Genomic DNA, 26,778 nt, shown 5'->3' on the forward strand with positions numbered 1-26,778 from the left:
AATCCCACTCCGCTGGTCAGGTGACTCGTTGCTGAGCAGCTGTGCAGCCTCGGTATCACCATCAGACAACGGGAGTCACCGGCGCTGCACACACTCTGCTTCTCACGTTAAACGTAAAACCGCTCGGTGAAACGCCGCCTTTAGGAGGTTCGTGTCCGCGAAACGACATGGGGGACCGAGTAGCTTTACTGCTGCTGGCTGTAGCGGCTTCGGCTCTGGCTGCCGAGGTAAGAAAAATACGTTTTTGTGAGGTATTTCCACCATATTGTTGCTGCGTCAAGCTAGCTGGAGTTAGCTTAAATTCAACCGGAAGTTAGTTGACTGTGCCTTCAAAGTAAAAGCTCTGATTGTTTAAGGCGAAATCAAGGGGAGGTAGTTTACCAGGATACTTGAATTTGATCAAATTATGTAACTAAAAGTTTAAGTAGGAGTAGTGGAGACATATTTTTTCTCAAAGTACACAACATGACTTGCTTCGTACCACCAAACATTAACTTTGTAGCCCATTAAAAAAGGCAGGTCCTTTGTGTTGAAGGTTTTAACCGGAAGTATTGTGGTAACGTCTATCTAGCTTGTCACTGACTGAATGCTTGGCTATTTCTAAATAAAGACCACACGTTGTTTCGTTAAACCGCCTAAATATTTAGATATTTGTTAGTAATTGTCGTTGTATTATTTGTCATTAACTTCCCCATGAACACACCACATAACACATAACGTGTATTCTTTTTGCACGGATGCTTTTTCTCAGGCAAAGTCTCCTTTTTAAGCCAGTCGATACTGATTTATTGAGGATTTGCAACAATGGAGAATATGTCCGTTTCTTCTATATTTAAACCTGCACCCTTTAAATGTCGATTTCATTTGTGTGAAAACGAGAAGCAAGTTGCTTTTCCCAAATTAAAAACGTTACAAACAAGTTGTCAACAAATTACATACCTTCATTAATCTGTGCAAATGGCTCCTAACGCTGCTATTGATTGTTATTCGGGCTCTTTTAATGTTATTTAAAGTCATTATTAGGAATAAATGAAACGCTTATTGTCTCATTTTCCATATCCCGAGGGCTATTTTTTAAGGGAGTGGGCGTGTTTTAGGGATGGAAATAAGTAAATGAGACGTCTTGTTGCCTCGTAATGAATACTTAATGCCAGATGTTGACTGAAACTAAGCAAATAAACCCGTGAATATGACATTATCCTCAGAAAAACAATCTTTAGAATGGCTTTCCCTCATATTTCAGTCAGATGATAGAGAATAGAGAAGTAAGATGGCGGCGGTGCACTGCAGCATTTATCGAGGGGTCGGGAAACTGGGAAGCCAACAGCAGCTTTCACTATCATTGTTTCCTTTAATGCCATGTTCTCACCCACCGTGCCGTGTGTGGTGATAATACACACAAAGGATTTCTCTAATGTATTTATAGCGGACAAAGTGACACAAAATCACTGCTCTGCCATTTTTCAAGCGTCTTTGCCAAGAATATAGCTTTGTGAATACACCTACCCTGCAAAGAAATACGTTGGAATGTCACTGAAATGTAAAAATAATTGCAGCTTTTTTAATCAAATCCAGTGCACATGCATTTTTAAAACGTTATGTCATCATTGTCAGTTGTGTAATCTTCTTAATCCTGTGATGCATAAATGCTTAGTTCCCCATTTCAAGATGCATTTGGTTTCTGGAAAATACCCAAAGCATTTAAAGCATTGGGATTTCCCCAACTGAGATTTATTTAACGAGGGGTTTTAACACTTAGGTGAATAGCCTGTATGCACTGTGGCTTTGTTGTGAGAGAACATGACACATTGCTTTAACCACCGGCAGCCACATTGTTACAGATGGGAGCTGCAATTGTGGCCGAGGAGCAGCTGCTGCCTGTGGGATTTCTGGTTGTTACAATTATAGCTTGTATACATGATAAATGAGTTACTTGTAATAGATCAATAGTGCCAAACAATGGCTATTACACTCCATTTAGGCCCCTCGATTTTGCTGTCTTGGCCATTTCTGCTGAGCTTTTTTTTCTTGGGATGAATCAGGTGAAATGTGGCAGGCGACCTTCAGTGTCTCCCGCACGTAGGCTGTAATCAGTGGATATGAAATAGTTTAGGCTGCTCATCAAGCAAAGGGGCGGCTTTGTTCCTAATCCATTGTTTAGCTTACCATAAGGACCCCCACATTAAAAAAATCAAAGCTATGAGTGATAGATTGCGACAAAGTTGTACAAAAATTAAGCAACCAAAATGAAATCGGACTTCAAAATGAGATGTTGCAAGTGTTTGATGTTGTTGGGGTTTGTTTAGAGCCCCATTCACACACACAGATCAAGGAAGCTGCTTCTTCCTGACGGGGCCCGCGGTCTGGAGCGTGGGAGTTGGATGCCAGCCTTTGTGTATTTGGGAATCCTTGGGAAATGGCTCTTGGATGGGTGCAGGCGGGCAGTGTGTTTGTGTGCATACTGCAGTCTTTCAGCCCGGGGCGGACCAGCCTTCTCCCCTTATTAGAGAGTTTAATGCCATTATGCCTGTTGGCGCTGCCAGTGTTTCTCTCTGGCACCTTCTCTGCTGCTCACACTGCAGCTTTGATTCTTAAAGGGGCCCTTTTAATGCTCATTTTCAGGTTTATATTAGTATTGTGTTCCTCTACTGTGACATGCTAAGGAGAAAATCCACCTTGAGCTACATTATCTTCAGTTTTAAATCCACATTTTGCAGAGAAACACCTTGTGCACGGCTTCCAGTTGACTTGCTCATAGTTTTCACACTTCAGAAACAGCTGCTGGGATCGGGTCAACTGAGGGAATAATGTGAATAATTTAGCCCCTCAATCTCTGTATTTCTGATTATTGATTGACCTGTTAACGAAGAAGCTTTTGCTCTGATTCTAACAGACTGATAAAACCCGATATATGAAAGTGTGTTTGTACATATAGAAGAGACGTTTAGCCAATTCATTGATTAGTGTATTGACAGAAAATAAACCGCCCTATTAGGATAATTGATCAATGGCTGGTTTTGTCAGACTTCTATGATAGTAAAATGAAACCTTTAGATTTTTACGTTGTTTTTGGGACATTTTAAGAGCACATACTGCAAGTAAAATTATGATGTTTGTACATTTAAATCATGAAAAACTGCTGGTTTGAGATACTAAAATGTGATCATTTGCAAATAGGCACCAGTCAGACCAGTCTGTGGTCATTATCACATGTGCCTGTCTTTCCTCAGTAAACAGTGCATGTTGTCAGCGGGCAGGACTGGATGTTCTCTTCATAATGAGACATGAATGGGATTTATCTCCAGTGCTCACTATCTTGTTTTTTCTTTTCTTTTTAAAGTCCTCCATTAGCTGTTTAAAAAAAGTATTTATCCAAACAGCTCGCATTGTCCATGTTGTCAACAACAGCAATGACACAGCAGCAGCGTTCCCAATTAATGTTCCTCTCCTATCCCCCCCTCTGCTGTCTGTTCCCGGAGAAAAGCATTCCTGACCTTTTGATAGCGTTGTTTCTGTTGTCACGGCCCTGGAAACGGGGATGTGCTTGTTGTCTTTTGGGGGCTGCGTGTAACTGATAAATCAGCTGATTGGGAACATTGAAGATGTTTTACCTGTTAATCTTTGCTCCCTACTTGTACTGTTTTGTTATCCTCACAATCTCTGAGTCTTCTTTGTGTGTTCATATTGTGTTTTCCTACTGGAAGGTAGCATCGCCCCTTTTTCAAAGCATGGTAGGAATCTGGTCGTGCAGATTTCAGTGGCGCAGCTGAAAGGCCGGCATTGTTTTGTCCAATGAATGAGAGACTATAATGAAAAAGTTTGATAAGATCCAACAAGTGTCTGATAGCATAAGAAGCTGGCCTTCTATGCTTGTTGACTGAGGAGGAATTTCAGATTTAGGTCGCATAACACGTGTAGAAAAAGTCCTAAAACCCAGAAATGACTTAGCATTTTTGCCCTTCTGCTTCCCTTGTCTTGCAGTAAGCAGGTTTGAACGTGTTTTTGTTAAAGGCCTGTGGTTAACACAAGCTGAATTCTTTTTAAATCTACGACATAAAATATGGACCTGGAAATAGTCTCTGCAATGTTCCCTCTCCTGAATGGAGATGTTGCTGCTTCTCTTTATTACCGGATCATAATGATCTGTAATAGGTCAAACATGTAACAGTCCAAGCCTTTATTGCATCGGGAACACGCCATTCTCCCTCCCACATCTCATATTAGAGCAAATCTCGCCATCATTCATCACCACCGGAGCGTTATTTCCATCTGCAAATATCAGCAGTGCGCCACGAAGACACACTCTTGGTTTCGCTGCTGCTGAGTAAGCATCTCTTGGTACAGAATCTGAATAATAAGCCGAGAAAACAAGTCGCCCCGACCTGCGCAATTACTCAGCAGCAGCACCGAGTACACCACACACACACACACACACACGCACAGTATTCATACACACATCTGGAAACCAGCTTCCTGACATTTCCTGTCAGGGCATCCATTTTTTTATCATTCATATCCATCATAAGTGTCCCAGTCAAGGCTGTGATGTGTTTATGACCTTCCTCGGAAATATGACCTACCCTTTAATAATCTGACCGAGGCCAATGCAATCAAGGTTTAATCTCAGATCACACACTATCAGAGTGTGATGGATGAGTTGGTCAAGGTTGGGAGGGTTACTTTTATAATGTGTTACAATAACAGATGTTGCTGTGATCAGAACATGATGATACATACCGTGTGTCGTCACACATCGTGACTCGTACCGGCTTCACTCTCTGAGGTGTTTCTCCAACAGGATGCTTGTGTCCTCTCTGTTGGATCCCAGACTGGAGGTGTATTGAACCCAAACACACCGGCTAAGCTTTCAGTTAGAAAAGAGGAACACAGCTAAAGTCCCTCCTCCACTTTGGTGCCTGGGAGTTTGACATTTATTTTGTGCATTACGGCTGATATGAAGTGGCAACACACATCCAGTGATTCCAGAGAGAACACTGTGAAATCAGAGTGGCATAAAGCACCTTATTTTATCACCTCCTAAAAACAGCATGCAACAAAGTGGGTTAGAACATTTTCATTTTTTCGCGGCACCTGGAGGATCATTGACTTGCACCTGGATTCACCTTTTTGTTTTTATGTTATCTTTTTGTTACTTTTAGATATTGTAAACTGTGTGTCTTCTTCTCTGATTGGTTAGCTGGCGGGTTCTGCTTTGATTGGTCAACCGCTTAGACATGTCCTGCCCCTTAGCCTATCCAGTACATGTGTCCAATCGCTCCAATTACATCTTATTTCTGCACAATATTATGCCCTATTATGCATCTTGGCGAGGTCTCCCTTCCCTGTAGTATATTATGTGCATGTAAATGGTCATTAGAGCATGTACACATGTCACCGTAGAGGCACAAAATACACATATGTACATGAAAATGAGCATACTTTGTCCTCTTTAAGTCCTACAGGGATGGCTAACCCATTTTAGAAAAAGTTACCTTTAAATGATGCTTATTTACCACCTCTGTAAACACACAAAAATCCCCATGAGGGTCCTTGTTTTTCCAGGGTATATTCCTGCTCTTGTAGAAATGATCTCCACCCCTCCTCTCCTCCCACTCCTCTCCTCCCATGCCTCCCCCTCCGCCCTGGGTGTGCAGAGTTGCCATAGTGCTCGCTGTCTTCCCCAGGTGCCTGCTACTTGGACTAGAATTAGGCCGCTGTGTGTGTTATTCCCGTCGTCACTCTCACCCATTCCTCCCTCCTTTTACCATTTTCCGCGAGAACAATTTCTCACTCTCGCTTTATATTTCCTCTTCAGCGCCGTGTCATCCATACAGTGTGTTACTGATGTGCCGCATGCCCTCGGCTCCAGAGTCACAGTTCAGAGGGTTTATGAAACTAGTACCTCTTGGAGTCGGGGCGACACGCCATCAATTGTGGACGACAAGTCCTCTCGGAGTCCAAGTGTGAAATTGGAACACTTGTTTGAAATGCCAAGTTGTGTGTGTGTGGGTGTGTGTTTGAGCAAAAGAAAAAAAGAAGGGCGAGCAGGAGGTTTGCGGCTGAAAATGGACGGTTATTATTCACAGTGCCCTGTTATTTCTGGACTGGTTTCCTGTTTGGTCTCCGTGAAAGAGGCGGATTTCCTGCGTTTGTGCAGTAGACAGCCGTGTGTGTGTGTGAGTGAGGAAGCCATTGTTTAGAGAATCCCTGAATTGTCAGTATGCCTTGTAGGAAAAACCAAAGACACTTGGATTTTAACTTGGGATTCTCTGCTTGTTATTAATTAAAGTCATTTTATTTATAATTCAATTAATGTTGAAGAAACATGAAAGTATACATAGGTAGTAATCTTCCTTGGTGATTGCTTCTGGAAATGCTTTGTTTACCTGCTGGTGCGGCTGCTCGTAACCACTGAACACACTCCCAGACACACACACACATCAGCACCCCAGGGCCCTGATTCACAATAACTCCTAGTGACAACACTAATGAAGGATTACCTCAACCCACAATCAGCCGTACATCATTTTGATGCAGCTGTAAAGACGGCCAAGAGGCGTCTGATTTATTCTGCTGTGTTTTCTAAGGACAGAATATTGTTGCCTTTAGCTTTGACGCAAACAAACACATTAGGGAATGTGTTAGGTAATGTGTTTTCCAGCCTGAGTGTGTAATGCAAATGGCAAATGATAAAATACACGGTTATAACTGGAAGAGGAAGATGCTGAATGTTTATGTTGAGAATGATTGAAGGGTTTGTTGTGTAACCCATTGGAAAAAGATGACGCAGACAGCAATGTAGTGCAACCCTGAGATTTAATGGGTATTTAGATGAATTCAACACATGTCCTATGATGAGGCAAAATCAACATATTTTAGGGCGAGGTTGTTTGAAAAATTAGCAATGCAATAATTTTTAAATGTGTGAGCCTAGTCGTTGGTGGGATAAGGTGTCATTAACTCCCGTACATACTAGCCCAGTGCAGAGCGACTCCCAGCTGGATAACAGGCTGTTACTGAATGAGTCGGCCATTACGTTGGTTAGATGTTGATTTTCTGCACACCTGATGATGAAATTCCTACTCCCTGGAGACTTGGGTAAATGGTGTTGCCTCAGGTTGCTTAGGCGACGAGGGCAAAGGGAGGTTATAACAGGAAGTTCCCCCGGAGAGGAGAGCAGGCTCCGTATCCATGGATATTATTACTAAGCAAACCCTCCATCACGTCTAGCCAAATGAAGTGGGCAGAAGTTTTTTTTTATCTACACACTCTTAATCAGATTTTAAAGAGATTTGTCTGGGATGCTAATTCCCGTGGAAACCCTTGAGACGAAGCTTAATCGTGTTGAATATGAATGAAGATTCAAACAAACTTAGATTCCCCTCAAAGTGGAAACTTTTGAGGACAAGGATGAGCTTTGAGTAAGTGAAAAAGACATGTCCAGAGCCTAGTAAGTGAGGAGATCTTTATTTGATATGCACGAACAGGAACAGGGCATGGACTCTGGCTGTGTTTAAAGACTGGTTCATGGAAAATAAAATGTGAACAGACTCGGTCAGTTACACAAAACCTTGATCACCGCAATTTAACCCCGAACTAAACCCCAATAAATCCCACACCCATTTTATTCTCTAACATATTCAGGCTTCAGTTTTCCCCCGCTACTTTTCCAACCGTCTGGTTTTATATCTGCTCTGTAATTGAACCTCTGTCCGACAGGGAGTGTGAGGGGAAGCAATGTCTGCCCTGTAATCAGTGAAACCGAACACTATACGCACTAAATCTGCTTCCCAAACATCAGGCGTGGATAGCTTTACACACACACACACACACACACACACACACACACACACACACACACACACACACACACACACACACACACACACACACACACACACACACACACACACACACACACACACACACACACACACACACACACACACACACACACACACACACAGCAGTAAATCGTTGCACACACACACTTAAAGTCCAGTCAAAGACGATCTGAAGGTTTTAAGTAACAGCAGGGCCTTGCTTGCCAAGGGGATTACAGACAGTGTGTGTGTGGACGTGCACAAGCATTGAGCATTTCTGTCCCCTCGCCAGTCTTGTCTAATTCAGCCGTCACATATCCTCTCCGAGCTAAGCAAACAAATTCCCACGGCCGTGCTGTCTGTGTGTAAACAACACAGACATCACGCCTGCTCGATTCCACACAGTGATAGATTAATGACTTAAAGGAGAGCACTATACGTCTGCTGCGGTGCTGGAAAGTACGCTTACTTAAGAATTGTACTATACTTTAGTTTCCATTGCTACTAGTTTGGACAAAGTAGCCGAAGATGCCTGTAAAAGATGAGGGCCAGCAAGAGGATGTGTGTGTGGCTGTGCGACACATCCTGCTCTCCAGGGATTCTCCCCCCTGGGATGAGAGATGATCTAAAACACCCTCCCCCCTTTACTAAACCCCACCACCTTCACCCAACTCCCCATGGCAGGGCTGGGCCGCTCAGATAAGACGGTACAATTAATATCACCGCGGGACTGCACCCACGGGGACACTTCAAAGTGTGTGTGCTTACTTTAAACTGCCTCTGTGAGGGAGTAGATACATGGCGTGTGTATGCATGGGTTTAGTTGTTAGAGACTGTGAAGCCATATTTCTTTTTCCCCCATTTTACATTTAATGGGTAATAAACACGCTTTTTATTGCCGCTGATCACATCTGTGAGTGCGGCAGCCATAAGCGGATTAAATCACACATATCAGGAAATGTTACACTCCCTTAACACAATGACTTTCAGTTGGGAATGGTTAGGAAATGTACATAAAAGGGAAGCAAAGTAATATATCTTTTAAAGGAGTGCAGTGGATTGATTGATGAGATGGATTTTTCCTTTCGAGAGGTGAAAAACATGTCACAAAATACAAACATTAACCAGACCATGAGCAGAATATTTCCTCTTTAAAGTATATTTTGGCAGAATTTTGAGATTGCATCTAAATCGTTTTTCTATGATTTAATCAACTTGGAAAATACTTTTTATAATGAACTCTTAAAGGCAGACCATGACGTGAGGAGGCGACGTGTGTCTGAGGTTTACCTGGCTGTGATCTGGGTCATTGGTTTCAGGCTGAGGGAGGAGGCCACCTGTCTGAGATGCAAAGTGTGATTTGAATTAGGATGTAACTTAATCCCTCGTGTGAACTGCAGTGAGCTCCACATAAACCTCCTTGGGGTCGAAAACCACTCTATCAAATTGCAGCGGCGAATAATCGGACTTTAATCGCTTTACTACCACAAACTTATTGCATTACATTTATTAGATTCTCGGTTTGTCTGTCTATCTTTTTTATGGAGTAATTCTATTTCATTCCAAATGATTGTGAGGATGCTAAGATTTAACATATTGAAGAAGAAGCACGAAGCAATAGGTTTTTGTTGTTGCTGCTTACTTTAATTGAACGATCATCTTGGGGTCAATCTGATAAAGCCTCGGCCTCCTTTCCTCTGGCGATGGCTATCTCGCCAGATTGAAACCAAACGGGGATATTTCTCCTGACCCGGCTGCCTTCCTAATCCTCAGTGCCCAGATTACCCCCCCCCCCCCCTCCTGGCAGACTGGAGCTGGGATAAAGAATGAAGGAGAGAGGCTGGTGGTGTCTCCTCCTGTAATATGCTAACACTCTGCTGCTGATATGTCTCATCATTTGTTTCGTCTGCTTTTTCTTCATGTCCATCTGTCGCCTGCTAGGGGTAGATTTCTGCACTGGAAATGAAAAACAACCCATCTTACTGTTCTTATCCTTTCTCTTGTAAAATGCTCATTAGGATAGAACTGCACCAGGTACAACGACATTCAAAAAAGACAAGAAATAAATAATACATTTGTGCAGTGATGACATTCTGAGTTTTAGGACTCATTCCTGCACCACTCTGTAAATACATTCATCCATGCACATATATATACTATGTACACACAAACACACCTTCAGGTAATTGCAGTGATTATTTCTGTTGACAGAGGATTTGTCTTTACATTTTGACGTAGCCAGCACTAAATAATCATTCTTTATCTGTAGACTACCTCGATCACCATTTACACATCTTTTCCCTGATTTCCTCCCTCTCTCTTTCTCCGGCCCTCCTTCCTCACATCATTTCGGTTTCGCTTGACCTTCTGCTCGAGCCCGGTGGCTTATTGTCCAATTCATCTGTCCTCCAATCTCTCCCTGTCTCTCCCCATTGTGCTTATTGTTCCTCTCACTTTCTCCTCCTCCCGTTCCTGCCTCCGCCATCATCCAGAGACTTTGATTTATAAGCTTGCAGCAAAGGCTCCTCCTCCTCCTCCTTCAGCCGAAGACAGAGCATTTGAGAGATAGCAGTAGAAAGGCAGGGAGGACATTTGCCAGCCAAAAGAGAGACACACAAAGCATTTGAATGTCGGCGAGCGTTTGGCACAGATTTGCGTACCTGTGCCTGAAGCGGACAGGAAGTGGGTTTTTATCTCTTTCAGTAAGCGACAGGGAGAGGCCAGAAGGTGGGCAGATACGGTCGCAATGAAACTGGGTACCCAGGAAAGAGAGTTAATTAAAAGATAGCACGCACGCGGACAACTTTTTAAACGATTATTCGAAAACTTTCTGCCCTCATGTTGAGCGGGATGGGACTTGATCTGTTCTCTGTTAGCGCTGCTCACTGATTTCCCTGCTAACAAAGCTAGAGGGACATCTATTGGCCTGAGGGCATGTGAACTCTGCAGGTGCATGGTTTACCAAAGTGTGAGCTGATCTGTGCCCAACTTATTTTCACAATCATATTTGTAATTAGTTTCCATGCTTTAGTTTTTCTCATACTGCCTGTGCTGCAGCACCTCTTTTCACCCTCTGTCTGAAACCAGAGCTCAGTCTGCTCTGATTGGTTAGCTGGCCGGCTCTGTTGTGATTAATCAACCACTCAGAGATGTCACGTACAATGTGTTGGAGTGCTAGACCAATAGTTTCAGGAGGACATGACTTGTTTTACTGTTAGGACTTAGAAGTTGTTGACACTAATGCAGTGTAATGTTTATTTGTCTGGTTAATGGCTTGGGTAGGGCTGGGCAATTTCTTTTTAATTACAAATTCGGCTTCCAACGGTTATGAAAACAAGGTAATGGAGATAAAGTGATAACGGCCGACAGGAACAACAACAACAAACACTGAGCAAGATTTGTTACCCAGTGGTGTCCGCACCACAAGGCAATTTAAGCAATTTGTTTAATCATCTGAAACACAGAGGGAACAAACAATAAAAAAAGAGTAGAACAGAGAAAAGTAAATCGTGACTTCTTCCATCGCAACACATCTCTCGAATGCAACCTACATTTATATTTAAATACTATATGTTATTAATTGAAAGGGGTCTTTTGTACCTTTCCTGTAGTGTGTTATATAGGTTTTTGTGCATGTAAACAGTCTTCTGGAACATAGTGACATCACTATGTAACACTCGTGCTTTAAAATACTAATATATCTTGTTTTCATAGACACATGCGAGCTAAATTAATGCAAAGATTTACATTTTCCAGCTGTAAATGTGTCCAAATGGATGGATGCAGCTACTCTCACATTGAAAGGAGACTTTTTGCCCCCGGCTGTTGGGAGAGAATCAAGTCTGCAGTAAAGAAATATGCTATCCATCTCACAAAACAGCATTTGTTTGCCTGCCAGTGCCTTCAAAACCATTAACAAGATTAGGGAGTGCGCAGCGGTCCCTCTTCTCCCTCCCTCTGTCTCCCTCTCTTCTCTCCCCCATATTCCCTCCCATTTTGTTTGGAGCTCATTTGCCAGTACAATGCAGACATTCACCTCCTCTGCTCGGGGAGCTGCAGGCAGTACAAACACACAGAGAGATGCAGGAAACTATGTATGATAATGTTGATTATACTACTGTACTTTTACTAAAGTAACATTTGGAGTGCAGGAGAAAATCTGCCACTTCCTTACAGAGCCCCTCCTCCAACACACATGAACGCGCACATGACCAATGAGGGCACGAGATAAGTCTGTGCACAGATGGAAGGCTGACAGGCAGGTAGGCCATCCAGTTATTTTAGCCGGCCCGGCTAAAATGATTGGTCTTGCTTTTTACAGTACTACGGCTTCCACAGATGACATTTTTTTAATGGATTTTTTGTCAAAGCACTTAAGATATTCATTGCTATCGGGATGTTAAGAGCATTCCATGGAATATAACAAAAAGTGTATCTCGAGCCGGTTTCTCAAACTTACCTACCCCACCTTTAAGTAAAGAATATCTTCCACACACACACGTATACACTTGAACACACACACACACGTCCCTTGCCTCCGGCCAACCTGCTCCTGTGCTGTGCAGAGAGAAACATCCCAAATGAATCAACGGAGTTATATAAGCAGCATTCTGCCTGCATGTACACTATTCCCATAAATGGTGTTGCACAGGGCAGTTGAGTAGGTGTGTGTGTATCAGATTGCTCCAGGCTGTGTTTGAGGCAATTTATTCCTATAAAAATATTCATTATTTCTTTGCTGTTTTTCTGCAAGATCGTTACTCGACAGCAACCAACAAATATGAACAGAGGCATTGAGAACTGCCCCGGTTAAGAGTTTGATTATAGGAAATCAAACACAAGATATTAATGGGAAATGTGTTGCTACACTCCTTTTCTAGCTTATCTTCTTTGGTTTCTTGTTTCCATTATTCTCTCATCACAAAGAGGCCCTAATATGCTCCTGCATGTTATTAAGCGTTACATCTGACTAAATCTCTCTCTCTCTCTGTGTCTCCTCTCACCCTCCAGGTGCCTACAGATGTTTCTATGGGTCTGTTGGCAGAGCCCCAGGTGGCCATGTTTTGTGGAAAACTCAACATGCACATCAACGTTCAGAGCGGCAAGTGGGAGCCGGACCCCTCGGGCACCAAGAGCTGCATCGGTACCAAGGAGGGCATCCTGCAGTACTGCCAGGAGGTAAAGAGGGGGGGTTGAACAACACAATTGTTCAGGGTTATAGAAATAAATAGTCTGTATTCGGGTTAAGAATTTAGGCAGGAAAGAATGCCTGTATCAGACTGTATTGCAATATCTCATTTTTTCCTTTCTAGCTGATTTCTTATTTGATTTTGCTGTGTTTGTGCAAGTGAGGACGATTTTCAGACGTAGGTGGTACCAATAAAATGCACGCCAAGATGCCAAAAACGCAAGATAATGTGAATATCAGAGCACAGACGGAGGAATTTGTTCCTGCTGGTCTGAGAGAATGTAAGGGCACAGAAGTCCATCACGAGTGGGTTATAGTCTGCAGGCAGATTAGTTTCTTATTCACCAAAATCCCCAATTTGGCAGGTTGACACGATGCAGAAACTCTCAGTAAACAAGCTGCTTAAAGCCATGTGACTCTGATTTAATTAGACGGTGTAGAACAAACCTAAACCAAACGACACAGTGAACCTCTGTGTCGTTTTTTGGGGTAATTTGCCAGCAGTGTAAGCTATCACGGGAAGTGATAGAGAGGGTTGTGTGATAAACAGATGTGATGCATAATGAGATTTCCATGAAGAAATCCAGAGATAACCAACACAAGCTCACTGAATCAGCCTCAGGACCCACACTCTCATCATTTTAACATGTTGAACTTGAATATCAAACATATACATAAAGATATGCGTTATCTTTTCCATCCCTAAACTGAATGTAAGATTGGATTTAGACTGTGAGATTGACAAGGTTATGGTAGCATCTTGTTTTCCAGAGACACAAGAGGAGAGGAAGCAGGAGAGGAGGTGTCTTGATACAAAATGAGGGGTGGTGGATTTGGACAGGGTGATGACATGTCAACTATTGTGCAAAAAACAGGGGGACAGGGGGCATGTGAGCACATAGTCTCCTCTTTTAGGCTTTATCATGTCACTATAATGTATTATAATACCCTATGTGTGTGTGTGTGTAGGTGTACCCAGAGCTGCAGATCACCAACGTAGTGGAGGCCAACCAGCCAATCAGCATCCAGAACTGGTGCAAGAAGGGCCGCAAGCAGTGTCACAGTCACCTGCACATCGTGGTGCCCTACCGCTGCCTGGGTGAGTCCTGTCATCGATAATAATCTGGGAATAAAAACATGATTAATCACAATCTTAAAATACTAGTATCAACAGATTATTTGACCAGTTGGTTTAAATGTGGCTTTGTATGAATTATAAATATGGATCCTGTGTTTCCTGCAGTGGGAGAGTTTGTGAGTGACGCCCTGCTCGTGCCTGACAAGTGCAAGTTCCTGCACCAGGAGCGCATGGACCAGTGTGAGAGCCACCTGCACTGGCACACCGTCGCCAAGGAGGTGAGCACGCACACACACACACACACACACACACACACACACACACACACACACACACACACACACACACACACACACACACACACACACACACACACACACACACACACACACACACACACACACACACACACACACACACACACACACACACACACACACACACACACACACACACACACACACACACACACACACACACACACACACACACACACTTCCATTACTGTAACGAGCAGGAACAGATACTGATCCATCTTTCTCATCCTGTGTGTGCGCAGTCCTGTGGAGACCGCACCATGAATCTCCACGACTACGGGATGCTGTTGCCGTGCGGTATCGACCGTTTCCGAGGAGTCGAGTTTGTGTGCTGTCCGGCGGAGGCGGAGCGAGACGCCGACAGCGCCGAGAAGGACGCTGATGATTCCGATGTCTGGTGGGGTGGAGCGGAGACTGATTACTCTGACAACAGGTACACACACACACTCACTCACTCACACACACTCACACAGATGAATGAGGGCAAGGCAGCAGCACATCAGTTGATCAGAGTGGCCGCCACTCTCATTTCCAGCATGAGGATAAATTGGAAGCAAACTGCAGGTAATTTAAGGTCTTTGTCCTTCCCTCCCTCACATCCATCCTTCCTCATTTCCTCACCCCTCTTTCTCTGTCACCTCACCTTCCTCCCAATTTCCTCTCCATATGTGTCCTTCCTCCCTTACCTTAATTTTTCCATCTTCCCCCCTCCCCCCCCTTTTCCTCCCAGTATGGTGCGGGAGCCGGAGCCAGTGGAGCAGCAAGAGGAAGCGAGGCCATCTGTGGTGCAGGAGGACGAGGACGAGGACGAGGAGGAGGAGGAGGAGGTAGCCCCGGAAAAGAACGAGGAAGCAGCAGCAGAGGATGAGGAGGAGGATGAGGAAGAGGACGTGCTGGATAACGACCAGGATGGAGACGGAGAGGAGGACGAAGAGGCAGTGGAGGAGGAGGAGGAAGACGAGGACGAGGAGGAGGGAGATGACGTCGTGCTCGACACGTTTGAAGATGACGCCGACGAGCCCACCACCAACGTTGCCATGACGACCACCACCACTACCACCACCACCGAGTCTGTGGAGGAGGTTGTCAAAGGTAAGAATTTTTATTTGTGAGACTAGCTATTTTTCTTTTTCATTATCAGGGTGTGAGGAGGCCTGTTCTAAATGAACTGCGTTTAATATATCCACATTTCTTGAAGAGACTTAAAGGGGCCCTATTATGCATTTTGTGGGTTTTCCCTTTCCTGCAGTGTGTTATACACACAGTTCCCACACTTTAAATGAATGTGACACAAGCACACAACACGTGTTTTTTTTATGCTTTGCTAAACACAAATTAATTTCCTTCTGTCATTTTTCTTATTGTGCTCATTTATTTTTTCAGAGCTTTCATTAGCTACGTCCCATTACTATCACAACAGCTTTGTTTCTTCATTTACGGTTAAATTGGTCTTGAATTAAATTCCAAGATGCATAAATAGCTGGCTCTCTTCATGCTAGATTAGATCAGATTGGATATACTTGTTACAGCGGCATGTAAAAACACATTGCACATGAATTATAAAATACAAATGAAAACCGTGTGGCTTCAAACCAAAGCCTTGTTATATAAGAGCTGGTGAAATCACAGCTTCAATCAGAAAAAGTGTAAAGGGCATACCTGTTGAGCTAAAGAGACTTCTCTGTGGAGGTGTGTGTGTGTGAATCATGACAAGTGTGTGTGTCCTCCCAAGATGTGTGCTGGTCCAATGCAGAGACCGGTCCGTGCCGGGCCATGCTGCCCCGCTGGTTCTTTGACCCCCAGGAGGGCCGCTGTGCTCAGTTTATCTACGGCGGCTGCGGAGGCAACAGGAATAACTTTGACTCAGAGGAGTACTGCCTGTCTGTGTGCAGCAGCGTCAGTAAGTCTCCATTAGCAGCCGGTGTGTCTCTAACCCTCGCTTTTAACTCCCTTCCTGGCTGACCTTTAGCTTTTCCTCGCCGTCCGTGTTTTGTCTGTCAAACAAACAAGTGTGTTTTCTCTCAAAACAGACTTTCCTCTAATCTCTTTTGGATTCTTAAAGCCTCAAATATGATCGTGTGTGCACCCCCCTTCATTCTCACACTGCTTCTTCTTATGTGCTGGAAAACCTGCCTTTCCTTGAGCATATTCAGACCCACAATGACACATTGATTGATTGATGGTTTTCCCTCCTTCTTGCTATATTCACTTATTAGATTTTCCTCATAATGAAAGGTTAAATATAAAGCGTATTTCTCGCCACTTCCTGTTGAGCTCGTCAGTCACAAAGGGAACTGATTGGGTTTCAAATAGCTGCTCTTTGTCCTCGCCAAGAGAGTGTGTGTGTGTGTGTGTGTGTGTGTGTGTGTGTGTGTGTGTGTGTGAGTTTGTAGTGGAAGGTGTTCTAAGTGTTTGGCTGATTTCAGTGACCTTGCTCGAAATGTGTGTGTGTGTGTCAGGAAGAGCATGATCTGCCCCGCAGCAAAATGGAGTCATGCTCTCTCCATCCCCCTGTATTTTAATCTAATTGTATCCGTACCGAGTGTGTGTTTAGGTGAGAGTGTGTGTGCTTTGGTGTGGGATTTCTAGGGTGTAGTTTGCAGTGAGAAAGTGCTGCTGTATCTTATTTCCTCCACTGCAAAACACAAACGCTTACATGTCGCCATCTTTGTTGTCAATATTTCCTTTTTTATTATTTCTAATTTTCTAATTTGAAGTCTGCTGTGTGCAGGATGTAACTTGATGAAGTGAGAAATTGTGATTGCTCGGCTCAGGACAAAGTGAAAAACATCTCTTTGCTGTTTTCTTTTCATCCTGTGCAGTCATGCGCTCTCCCCAGACATAACTGATTTCACATGACCTTCATACACACGCAATCACACACGGATTCATACACCAACCACTTTTACAAGTGCAAATATATGTTTTTTTAAATGCTCCACTACAAGTTAAAATACTGATTTCAAAAGGAAATACTTAAGTACGCTTTTTGACATATTTGCAGTTAAAGGTGGGGTAGGTAATTCACTTCAGAAACACTTTTTGTTATATTCCATGGAATGCTCTTAACATCCCGATAGCAATGAATATATTAAATGAATATATTATTTGACAATAAATACATAAAAAATATCATCTGTGGAAGCCGTAGTACTGTAAAAAGCACGACCAATCATCTGAGCCGGCCCGGCTAAAATAACTGGATGGCCTACCTGCCTGTCAGCCTTCCATCTGTGCACAAACTTATCTCGTGCCCTCATTGGTCATGTGTGCGTTCGTGTGTGTTGGAGGAGGGGCTCTGTAAGGAAGTCTGAAGGAAGGGGCAGATGTTTTTCGGCTGCGTACTTTCAAATTCTAGCGCACTCGAGCTGGTTTCTCCATTCTTACCTACCCTACCTTTAACTTGAGTAAATGTACTTTCCATCACTACTTTAGCAGCTTTTGAAAGGTAATGAACTTTCAAATCATTAAATCCGGATTTCATGCAATCATATTTCTCGCTGGTAAGTCGACAACATCTCAGTCTGTGCTTTGAAGCCGAGGGGAGTCAGTGGCCGTTTCTCAATGTCGAGTAAAGCTGCTGCAGAGCCACTATTTCAAGTATACTACGTCATCGAGTGGCGCCGAATGCTGGGCATTTAAACAGTCCTTCGGCGCCACTCGATGACGTAGTATACTTGAAATAGTGGCAGCTTTACTCGACATTGAGAAACGGCCAGTGTTTCACAGAGAGCAGAGTTATATAAAAGAGGAAGGGTTTTGTCTCTCCTACACAAAAGACTACTGGTCATCTGAGGCATTCGCTTGTTTGCTTTTAGAGGCGGTTGGCTTCCAGCTACTACCCAGTTTCTTCCTCTCACTAACCCTTTTAACCCATCTAAGAGGCCTTTTATGCTTGTTCAGTGTGTTGTATAGGTTTTTGTGCACGTCAATGACCTGAAAACACTCAAATCCCAATTGTACATTATAGGCTAAGGGGGGGGGGGCCTCTCTAAACGGTTGACAAATCTCAGGAGAGCCGGCCAGCTAACCAATCAGAGCAGTCTGGTTTCAGACAGAGGGTGAAAAGAGTATGAGACTGTCAAAGTAGAAGCACAAAATACTAATATCACCCTGAAAATGAGCATATAAGGGCCCTTAAGTGTTTAGTGTGTGCAAGATAGACCAATTAAGACGCCTCCTGGAAAATCTTTTGAACCCCTTTACTTCCTTTTCACACAGTACCCACAGCCACGCCCAGCTCCCCCGACGCCGTGGACCACTACCTGGAGACGCCAGCGGACGAAAACGAACACGCCCACTTCCAGAAGGCTAAAGAGAGCCTGGAGGCCAAACACCGCGAGAGGATGTCGCAGGTAGGACGGATAGGAGGGGAGGAAGGAAGGAAGGAAGGAAGGAAGCAGAGGATATTTAGCAGACTGAAAGCTCATCAGCAGTTGATGCATACACATGAATGAGTAAAAGATTAAGACTTTTCAAAAAGGAAACGGCTGGATTTATCAACCCATTGTCCCCAGCAATGACAAACAACTGTAACCCCCTTAACGTTTTTGTTTTTCTGCAATCATATCTACAGTTGATTTCATACTCTTAGGTCATTTTTTAATTAAAGAAACCCCCTGTGAGTCAGAGAGGGTGACACTGAGGTACAATCATCTTTTTACAGCTTGGAACTTGCCAAAAAAGGGGAACAGAAATGGTTTATGTGGTAATAATAACTTTATTATACTGCAGAATCTCCCTCTTTTTCTCAATCTTATTTAATCTCGTTTAAATTGAAGCTCAAAATCACCAGACTTTTACATCCTTTTTAACAGAGAGAGATGATTGAAGTTTAAACGTCTCTCCAGACCCTCAACTTGGGATTTCTTTCAGATTTGACCCAGGATCTTTTTCTACATTTCAGGTGATGAGAGAGTGGGAGGAAGCCGAGAGGGAAGCTAAGAATCTGCCCCGTGCTGACAAGAAGGCCGTCATCCAGGTAAAAAAAGGACATGCTGGATGCATAAAACCACAGGATATTTTGCGGTGTGCTTTTTTATCTATGTGTTGCAATTTGTGCAGCGCTTCCAGGAGAAGGTGGAGGCGCTGGAGCAGGAGGCAGCCAGCGAGCGGCAGCAGCTGGTGGAGACGCACATGGCCCGGGTGGAGGCTCTGCTCAACGACCGCCGCCGCCTGGCTCTGGAGAGCTACCTGACGGCGCTGCAGCAGGACCCCCCTCGGGTACGCTCAGACAGAACACTGGATCCAAACCTGTCATTTCCAAAATGTCTGGTTTATATCTGAAACAACCGGATCTTCTGATATCGAGAACCAGGGTTCTTACGGTCATTAAAAACCTGGAAAAGTCATGGAAATTCAAAATGCTAATTCCAGGCCCTGTAAACAATATTTTTCCCAACGTTTTGGAAAAGTCATGGAAATGTAACTAAAGTTGCATCAAATATAATTTATATTTTATTTAATCGCTGAAATAGTAATACTATAATGATAATAAATACTGTATCGTATAGTAATGAAACGTAAAATGGCATTTAACTGACGAGGTATTTTGCTGGTGAGAGATTGCGTGCAGAAGCTAGTAAGCCTACTATTGGATTTGTTTTAGATAGGCACAACATGTTTCATATGCAGACCTTATTTTCCTGTTCCATGTTAAAATAAACCATTTTCAGTGGTACCGCTGGTAAAGGTCATGGAAAAGTCATTGAAAATCATTGGTGAAAAAGTGTATGAACCCTGGAGAACACAACGGGTGGAAAACATTGTCTCCATCTGCTTTGTACCGTGTTCTACACATTTTCGCTCCCCCTCGGTTGCAGGCACAATGATTTGTTTCCCGATCCAGACTGTACATAAATAAATCCCCCCGTCCTTCCTCTGCTCCTCACCACCTGTCATCTTCTGCTGCAGCCTCGCCACGTCTTCAGCCTGCTGAAGAAGTACGTTCGTGCCGAGCAGAAGGACCGGCAGCACACCCTCAAACACTATGAGCACGTCCGGATGGTGGATCCCAAGAAGGCTTCGCAGATCAGACCTCAGGTAGCAGCGTGATTATACTTATAAACAGCCACTTTACTAAATATGGTGTGTATTGTACTTATCTGCATGTGTGTGTTAACAGGTAGTGACCCACCTCCGCATCAGTGAGGAGCGTATGAACCAGTCTATGGATCTCCTCTACAAGGTGCCCGGGGTGGCCGACGACATCCAGGACCAAGTTGGTGAGTCATTTTGAGACCTGTAGCACAAATATTTACAGAAATATAAATTACTAAGTACAGTAAAACAGACCAATAAACAAAACCTATGAACATAGGATAGATTGTACATTAATCAAAACTGTTTGGTTAAGAAAAGAGAAGCTGTGAGTTCGTAGCACCGTGTGACTGCGCATGAGATAGAAAATAAAAACACTCTGTTCTGATTGTGTTATATGTCACAAAGAGATTACATCGCTCTGAATTCCAGCAACTGAAAACCCCATTGTTTTGTTGATCAGGACATTTTGTTGTGCCTAATTCTTCTGTTCAGGGTCAAATAAAACTGTTTGCTGGGAACATAAATCCCTCTCTCTCGGTGTCTGTGGGTTTTTGGGTTTATTGGAGTTTTGTGCGTCACGCTGCCATCTGTGTCTCTGTCTCGGAGATTGTCACAGTCTGTGCTGCGCGGCAAAACACAGGACCAAACATACGCAGAAGAAAAATATCTATGACATTTCTTAAGAGGCTGTCTGTCCCTTTTTTTCTTTAATACAAACACCCGTCAGCTTTTTTAATCATAATTATTAAAGAAGTTGTAGCAACTAAAGTTCAAATAAAAGTCGCTAAGAGGCTCAGCTAGGCTCTTTGCTGTGACGTCATCCAAGAGAAGTCTAAACAAGCAAATAATAAATACATTTGATCATAGTCAATTATATTGCAGATGAGTTTATATATTATAGCGTTTTCATTATATAACATTTTTATATATTAAATTATATTGCATGTATATTTTTCAATCATCACAGAGAGCTTTTTAATGCTGTGACTTACTGAAGACAACAAGATGCGAGAAGTTTGCTAATATAATAATTTGATAATTGACGTCTCCTCTTCCTCCTTTGTTTCACTTATGTCCTCTCTCCTTCCTCCCTCTCTCCTCTCTCCTCCCCCCTGCAGAGCTCCTGCAGAGGGAGCTGGCGGAGATGGCCCAGCAGCTGGCCAACATGCAGACGGACGTGAGGGTGAGTTACGGCAACGACGCCCTGATGCCGGACCAGGAGCTGGGAGACGGTCAGATCGAGCTGCTGCCCCAGGAGGACTCGCTGAATCTGGGGGGGGTGGGCTTCATCCACCCTGAGAGCTTCAACCAGCCCAACACAGTGAACCAGGGTACATACAGAAATGACCCCTAAATGCTGTAAAGCAACATGCAATCCACTCTTGGCTTCATATGCTTTTTTGTGCTTGAAAATAATGTCAAAATGTATTTCTCTTATATCTCTTTCTAGTTGAGCCAGTGGACTCTCGCCCCAATTTTGACCGAGGCATTCCCACACGACCAGGTTCGTGCAGACGTAGCTCACAACATAGCTCCATCTCTCTCCTTCTGTACACAATTGTTTACACAGCGGAATCCACTTGACTTCCATTGAGGCACTGGCTGAACTATATATACACACACACCATATATTAAATTCATAATGTTGTAAGATCTAACACTTGTGTGTGGGGGTGTGTGTGTGTGTGGTGTCCCCATCTTTAATATTACCTTCCTTCCCTTCGCAGTGACTGGAATGAAGATGGAGGCGATGCCCGAGCTGAGGATGGAGACGGAGGACAGACAGAGCACCGAATACGAAGTCCACCACCAGAAACTGGTAAACACACACACACACACACACACACACACACACACACACCGTGACACACAGGTGGGATAGGCTAAGGGGCGGGACATCTCCAAGTGGGTCACTAATCACAACAGAGCCGGACAGCTAACCAATCAGAGCAGACTGGGCTCTGGTTTCAGACGGAGGGTGAAAAGAGGTGCTGCAGCACAGGCAGTATGAGAAAGATAAAGACCTTTTTGAACATTAAAGCATGGAGACATGTCACAGCTCTGCTCTCATTCCATATCCATTTATATATTGAGACTCATGAATAATCATGGAGAAACACACAAGCATGTAAACATACGTGATGCGTTTACTGACACATGCAAGCTTGCACTCTGCCCTCTCTTTTCCATAAGCACACACACACACACACACACACACACACACACACACAGGTCTCCATCTATGGTAAACTCAAGGTTGTCACCATGGATACGGGTGTCTGTGGAGACAGCCGTGACAATGCGTGCGTCACACCGTCAAGTTTGTATCTGCAGGTATTTTTCTAAAACAATATCTATTCATTAATCCAATGTGGTAATACCAGCACACAAAAAATAAACCTCAATTCATCCCCAAATCCAAAGCCGTGCACCTTATTCCCCTCACCTCCAGGCTTTAATCTCTTAATCCCTACATTTTATAACATATCACATTTCCTGCATTGACAAAAAGCAGCCAGCGTGTAAAGCAGCCTCCCTGAGTCGACTCCTAATTTAATATTCTCCGTAACCCCCCGATCAGTGTACTTATTTTGTCCGGCTCATGGCAATGAATATCAAATGGATACTTTACTTACATTTCCTATGTTTATATATCCTATTTTACCTTTTTATTCTTACTTTTTATGTTTAAAAAATGGCTTGATTTATTTATTTATTATATAGGAGCTCCAACAAGCCGTTTAGGACAGAGAGTGAATACACATACTATACAGAGATGCTGAATGAGAAACCAATGTGAGTTTGGAACATTGAACAATGTAAATCTATTCTAGTAGAACTCAACAATGGAAATATGATCAGTAGAAATGGCCATGACATGGGACCTTTAAATCATTCTAAAATGGAACAACGGTCGAGGTCTGATTCTGATGAATATAAAATAAATCACAAAACATCTTCACTTCAAGTTCACCAGTCTCCGCTCCACTCAGGGTTGCGATGGGTTTTTGTTATTATCTTCATTTTTGTGTTGTTTGTTGGTCCCATTATCAGAAGACGCCTTTTGCTTCCATTACTTTTGTTTCTGCACAAAAGGATTTCATTTTTGTATCTCTCCTCTAAGTATTGTGTTGGAGCTGAGTCATACTGCGTTGTGCTCTGCTTTCTGTATATCAAGGACTTGCAGGAATTTAAGTCAACGGCAGAAAAAAATTATTCCCTAGTTTTTATATTTTAAAGCTAAATTTGACTCGGTAATGACACTATTTTGGAAAACAAGTACATTTTTGGAAGGGTAATCTCTCACAGAATGCAGTGCGATATAATTTGCATAAGAATAAATGAGCTGCAACTCTGGATGTTATTCTCCTGCAGTCATATTCAAGGGGCCCTATTATGCGTTTGGGTGGCCCCTTTCCTGTAGTGTGTTTTATAGTATTTTGTGAATGGTCCTAAAGCCCAAAGTTCCATCCCCTGACAGACCCTCTGCCCTTCACCCCCCGCAGGTCTTCTTCGCAGAGGACGTTGGCTCCAACAAGGGCGCCATCATCGGCCTGATGGTGGGAGGCGTCGTCATTGCAACTGTGATCGTCATCACCCTGGTGATGCTGAGGAAGAAGCAATACACCTCCATCCACCACGGAGTCATCGAGGTGAGAAACAGCTGACCTGTGTGTGAGCACCGCGTACAAGCTGTTCTGTACGGCAGTCAATCTGGTCTGTGTGTGGGTGTGTGTGTGTGTGGGAGGGGGTGGGGGCACGTGTGAGTGCAAGCTGCTTCCCTGCATCAAATGTATGCATCATGTGTAGATGTACGTATGGAGTATATAGGAGTTAGAGTCTGAAAAAAGGTCTTGATACTGTACACACCTTCTAAATGTATAATTATTTATATATATTATCATCTGTTCAATTTAAGAATACGGTAGCTGTCGCAGCTTTGTTACTCTATTTTTGCCAATTACTATACAAAAACACTTCCAGGAAAGCATTAAAATGCTCTTAAAATGTAGATTTCCAATGTGTGTGTGTGTGTGTGTGTATATATGTCTAACCGCCCTTCCCCCCCCCCCCTCTTTTGGCTCCCTTCCAGGTGGACGCGGCCGTGACCCCCGAAGAGCGCCACCTGTCCAAGATGCAGCAGAACGGCTACGAGAACCCGACCTACAAGTTCTTCGAGCAGATGCAGAACTGAGGAGAATGTCACACACATTTAACACACACATCTCCTCCCACACATCAAACACCTCCCCTCCCCTCTCTCCTTCCTCCCCCATGTCTCCAAATAAGGCAGGTCATTGTGACTGAAATAGTCAGTTACGACGATCAAACGGAGCGACTGCAGCCAGGGGTTCCTTGCGTTCCCTCCTGGGCGGGACCGCGTTCGTTCACGTTATCGGAGCGAGACGCCTTTTAATTAAAGCCCCGTGTTTTTATGTAGCTCCGCCTTGGCCTGCTGATGTATGGTATAAAAGAAGGCCCGCCCAGTGCAGAGAAACAAACCCACCCGTTGGGGAAAGGAGCGCTTTCTCTCCCCACTGATTCAGGGTTGGTGTGTTGTTGGGTTTTTCAGTGTTTGAGGTGTGGAGAATCTGACCTCTGATCAGTGGGATTTAAGACGCATGCTGACCCTGGGCTTCATTTAGAAAAAAGAGCCACATCATTAGTTGTCTCATATTCTTTTTACTGATTATACATAATAAAATATAGGCTTAAATCAAAGATATTTTTCTAAATGAAGCCCCTCACTACTGCACTCACTCTACAGTCTACACTGGAGTATCCCCCCCTCCTCCTCCCCCCTCCTCCCTCCATCTTCTTTTCATTTTTACAACAGCTGGGCTGTGTTAAGTCACACGAGGCTCTTAAGGATATTCGGAGACGCTGATATTAATGAGTATGTTGATGACGACGGTAGTAATTATGTATTCTGAATGAGCTGTTTTTTTATTTTTCTCTTTTAGTTTCCAGTTTTGTTTTTCAAAAAAGATTGAAGAAAACAGAGGATAAAAAAAATAAATAATGTAAAGTCCTTTTTTTAAATTGCGTGTGATGTTACTGAAGTAATGCTGAAGTCTTAGCTGTTCCTATGTAGTGCATGACAACAGGATTCGGAAAAAAACACAAAAACAGATCTTAACGCTGCTCTCTCCTGAGATCATTTCTCACATATAGATTGTCATTCTAGCAAGATTGTACATTTAGTATCTTCTCGTGATCACGTGACTTCAAACGATGAAAAATATATATAAATCTAGATGAACGGGCTCTGCTTTGATATCATGGAAAATACACATTTAAAAAGAGATCTGTGATTTTGGGATTTAAGTGTGTTTTTCTTAGCTTTTTTCTTTGTTCCCGACGCTTCATCTCTGTTTGCATTTTCACGGAAATATATTGATCCTTATGCATCATTTTTTGTTGAATTCATGTTGTTTGTGTGGAAAGGGGCATGTTGTGGGTGTGAAGGTGACAGTGACAGGGACGGGAAATTGAAAAATAAACGGGAGGTATCCGGCATGGGGGATGGGTTATGGGATTACGTGTGTTTTGTCATTTTCAGTCTGGTGTTTCGTCCAGTTGTAAGCCAACACCGTCTTATATTTTGTAATGATTCTTGCTGATAGAACAAGTGGAGAGCAGAGAGGAGGTGAGGAAGAGAGGGAATGACTTGCAGTTACGGTTGAATAGCCAGGCCTGTATATATATATAATGGATTTTCACTCCTCTCCTTCCTCCCTCCCTTCCCCTTCCCTTTCCTTCAGGCATGCTGCTCACATCTTCAACACACACTCCTCACTGTCGCCTGTATGCATATGATGGGCATTGAGAGAGATTACAGCGAGTCAGGGAATAAAACAATCTCCCGTTCATCTCCATACAGTCATACTAAAGGTTTGTCCCCATGAAAGAAACACAGTGAGGAGATGGTGGGTTTTTATGAAGGCTGCAGTGGGGTGGGTCCTTTGGTTTTCACAGTGTGCTCATGAGACGCCCAGCAGAGGGCAGTAGAGTAGAAGAGGAAGCAGGATTTTCTTTCTATTGTTTTTATTTTTCCTTCTCTGTGGGGTTATATTATATTGGTTTTGTTTTCCACTGTGTAATATTGTGCAGGCCATTTGCATCTACTGGGAAAACGCTTTCTACACTGTATTCCATAATAAAGTTTTGAATGTACATACAGATGCTGTGTCTGAGGTTTTTATTGCATTTAAGATAAGATAAACCTTTATTGAATGAAATACATGTCACTGTATATGTGAAAACTGCCGTGTTGCCTTCAGATATCAGTTGTTGCATTGTTGACAGGAGTTTATTTTATAGGAACAC

The 26,778-nt window shown here is 43.4% G+C and overlaps 2 protein-coding genes across 5 annotated transcripts in view; both read left to right on the forward strand.

Annotated features, from left to right (window-relative positions):
- LOC117499160 (amyloid beta A4 precursor protein-binding family B member 1-interacting protein-like) overlaps window positions 1-26,778 on the forward strand; it is a 611,089-nt gene that overhangs the window by 517,662 nt on the left and 66,649 nt on the right. The gene's annotated exons all lie outside the window — the stretch shown is intronic.
- On the forward strand, window positions 29-26,633 carry appa (amyloid beta (A4) precursor protein a). Of its 3 annotated transcripts, none has more exons than XM_034151436.1 (17): window positions 29-227; window positions 12,834-13,001; window positions 13,981-14,110; window positions 14,255-14,367; window positions 14,649-14,839; window positions 15,137-15,498; window positions 16,139-16,306; window positions 18,628-18,761; window positions 19,313-19,387; window positions 19,471-19,629; window positions 20,320-20,448; window positions 20,531-20,630; window positions 21,567-21,779; window positions 21,899-21,952; window positions 22,176-22,267; window positions 23,955-24,101; window positions 24,542-26,633. In XM_034151436.1, exons 1-17 carry the CDS (start codon window positions 168-170, stop codon window positions 24,641-24,643), a joined length of 2,397 nt encoding a protein of 798 aa, XP_034007327.1. In that variant the 5' UTR covers window positions 29-167; the 3' UTR covers window positions 24,644-26,633. The 3 variants fall into 3 exon arrangements, with proteins under 3 accessions (XP_034007327.1, XP_034007328.1, XP_034007329.1); XM_034151437.1 differs by having other exon boundaries at window positions 19,480-19,629; XM_034151438.1 differs by lacking the exon at window positions 16,139-16,306.

This window comes from Trematomus bernacchii, unplaced genomic scaffold (assembly GCF_902827165.1).
Source record: "Trematomus bernacchii unplaced genomic scaffold, fTreBer1.1, whole genome shotgun sequence".
NCBI lineage: Eukaryota > Metazoa > Chordata > Actinopteri > Perciformes > Nototheniidae > Trematomus > Trematomus bernacchii.

Coding starts and splice junctions, on each gene's coding strand:
- appa (XM_034151436.1), top strand. CDS start 168: ATGGGGGACCGAGTAGCTTTACTGCTGCTGGCTGTAGCGGCTTCGGCT. Junction 21,780..21,898: donor GCCCAACACAGTGAACCAGG/GTACATACAGAA, acceptor ATCTCTTTCTAG/TTGAGCCAGTGGACTCTCGC. Junction 24,102..24,541: donor TCCACCACGGAGTCATCGAG/GTGAGAAACAGC, acceptor GCTCCCTTCCAG/GTGGACGCGGCCGTGACCCC.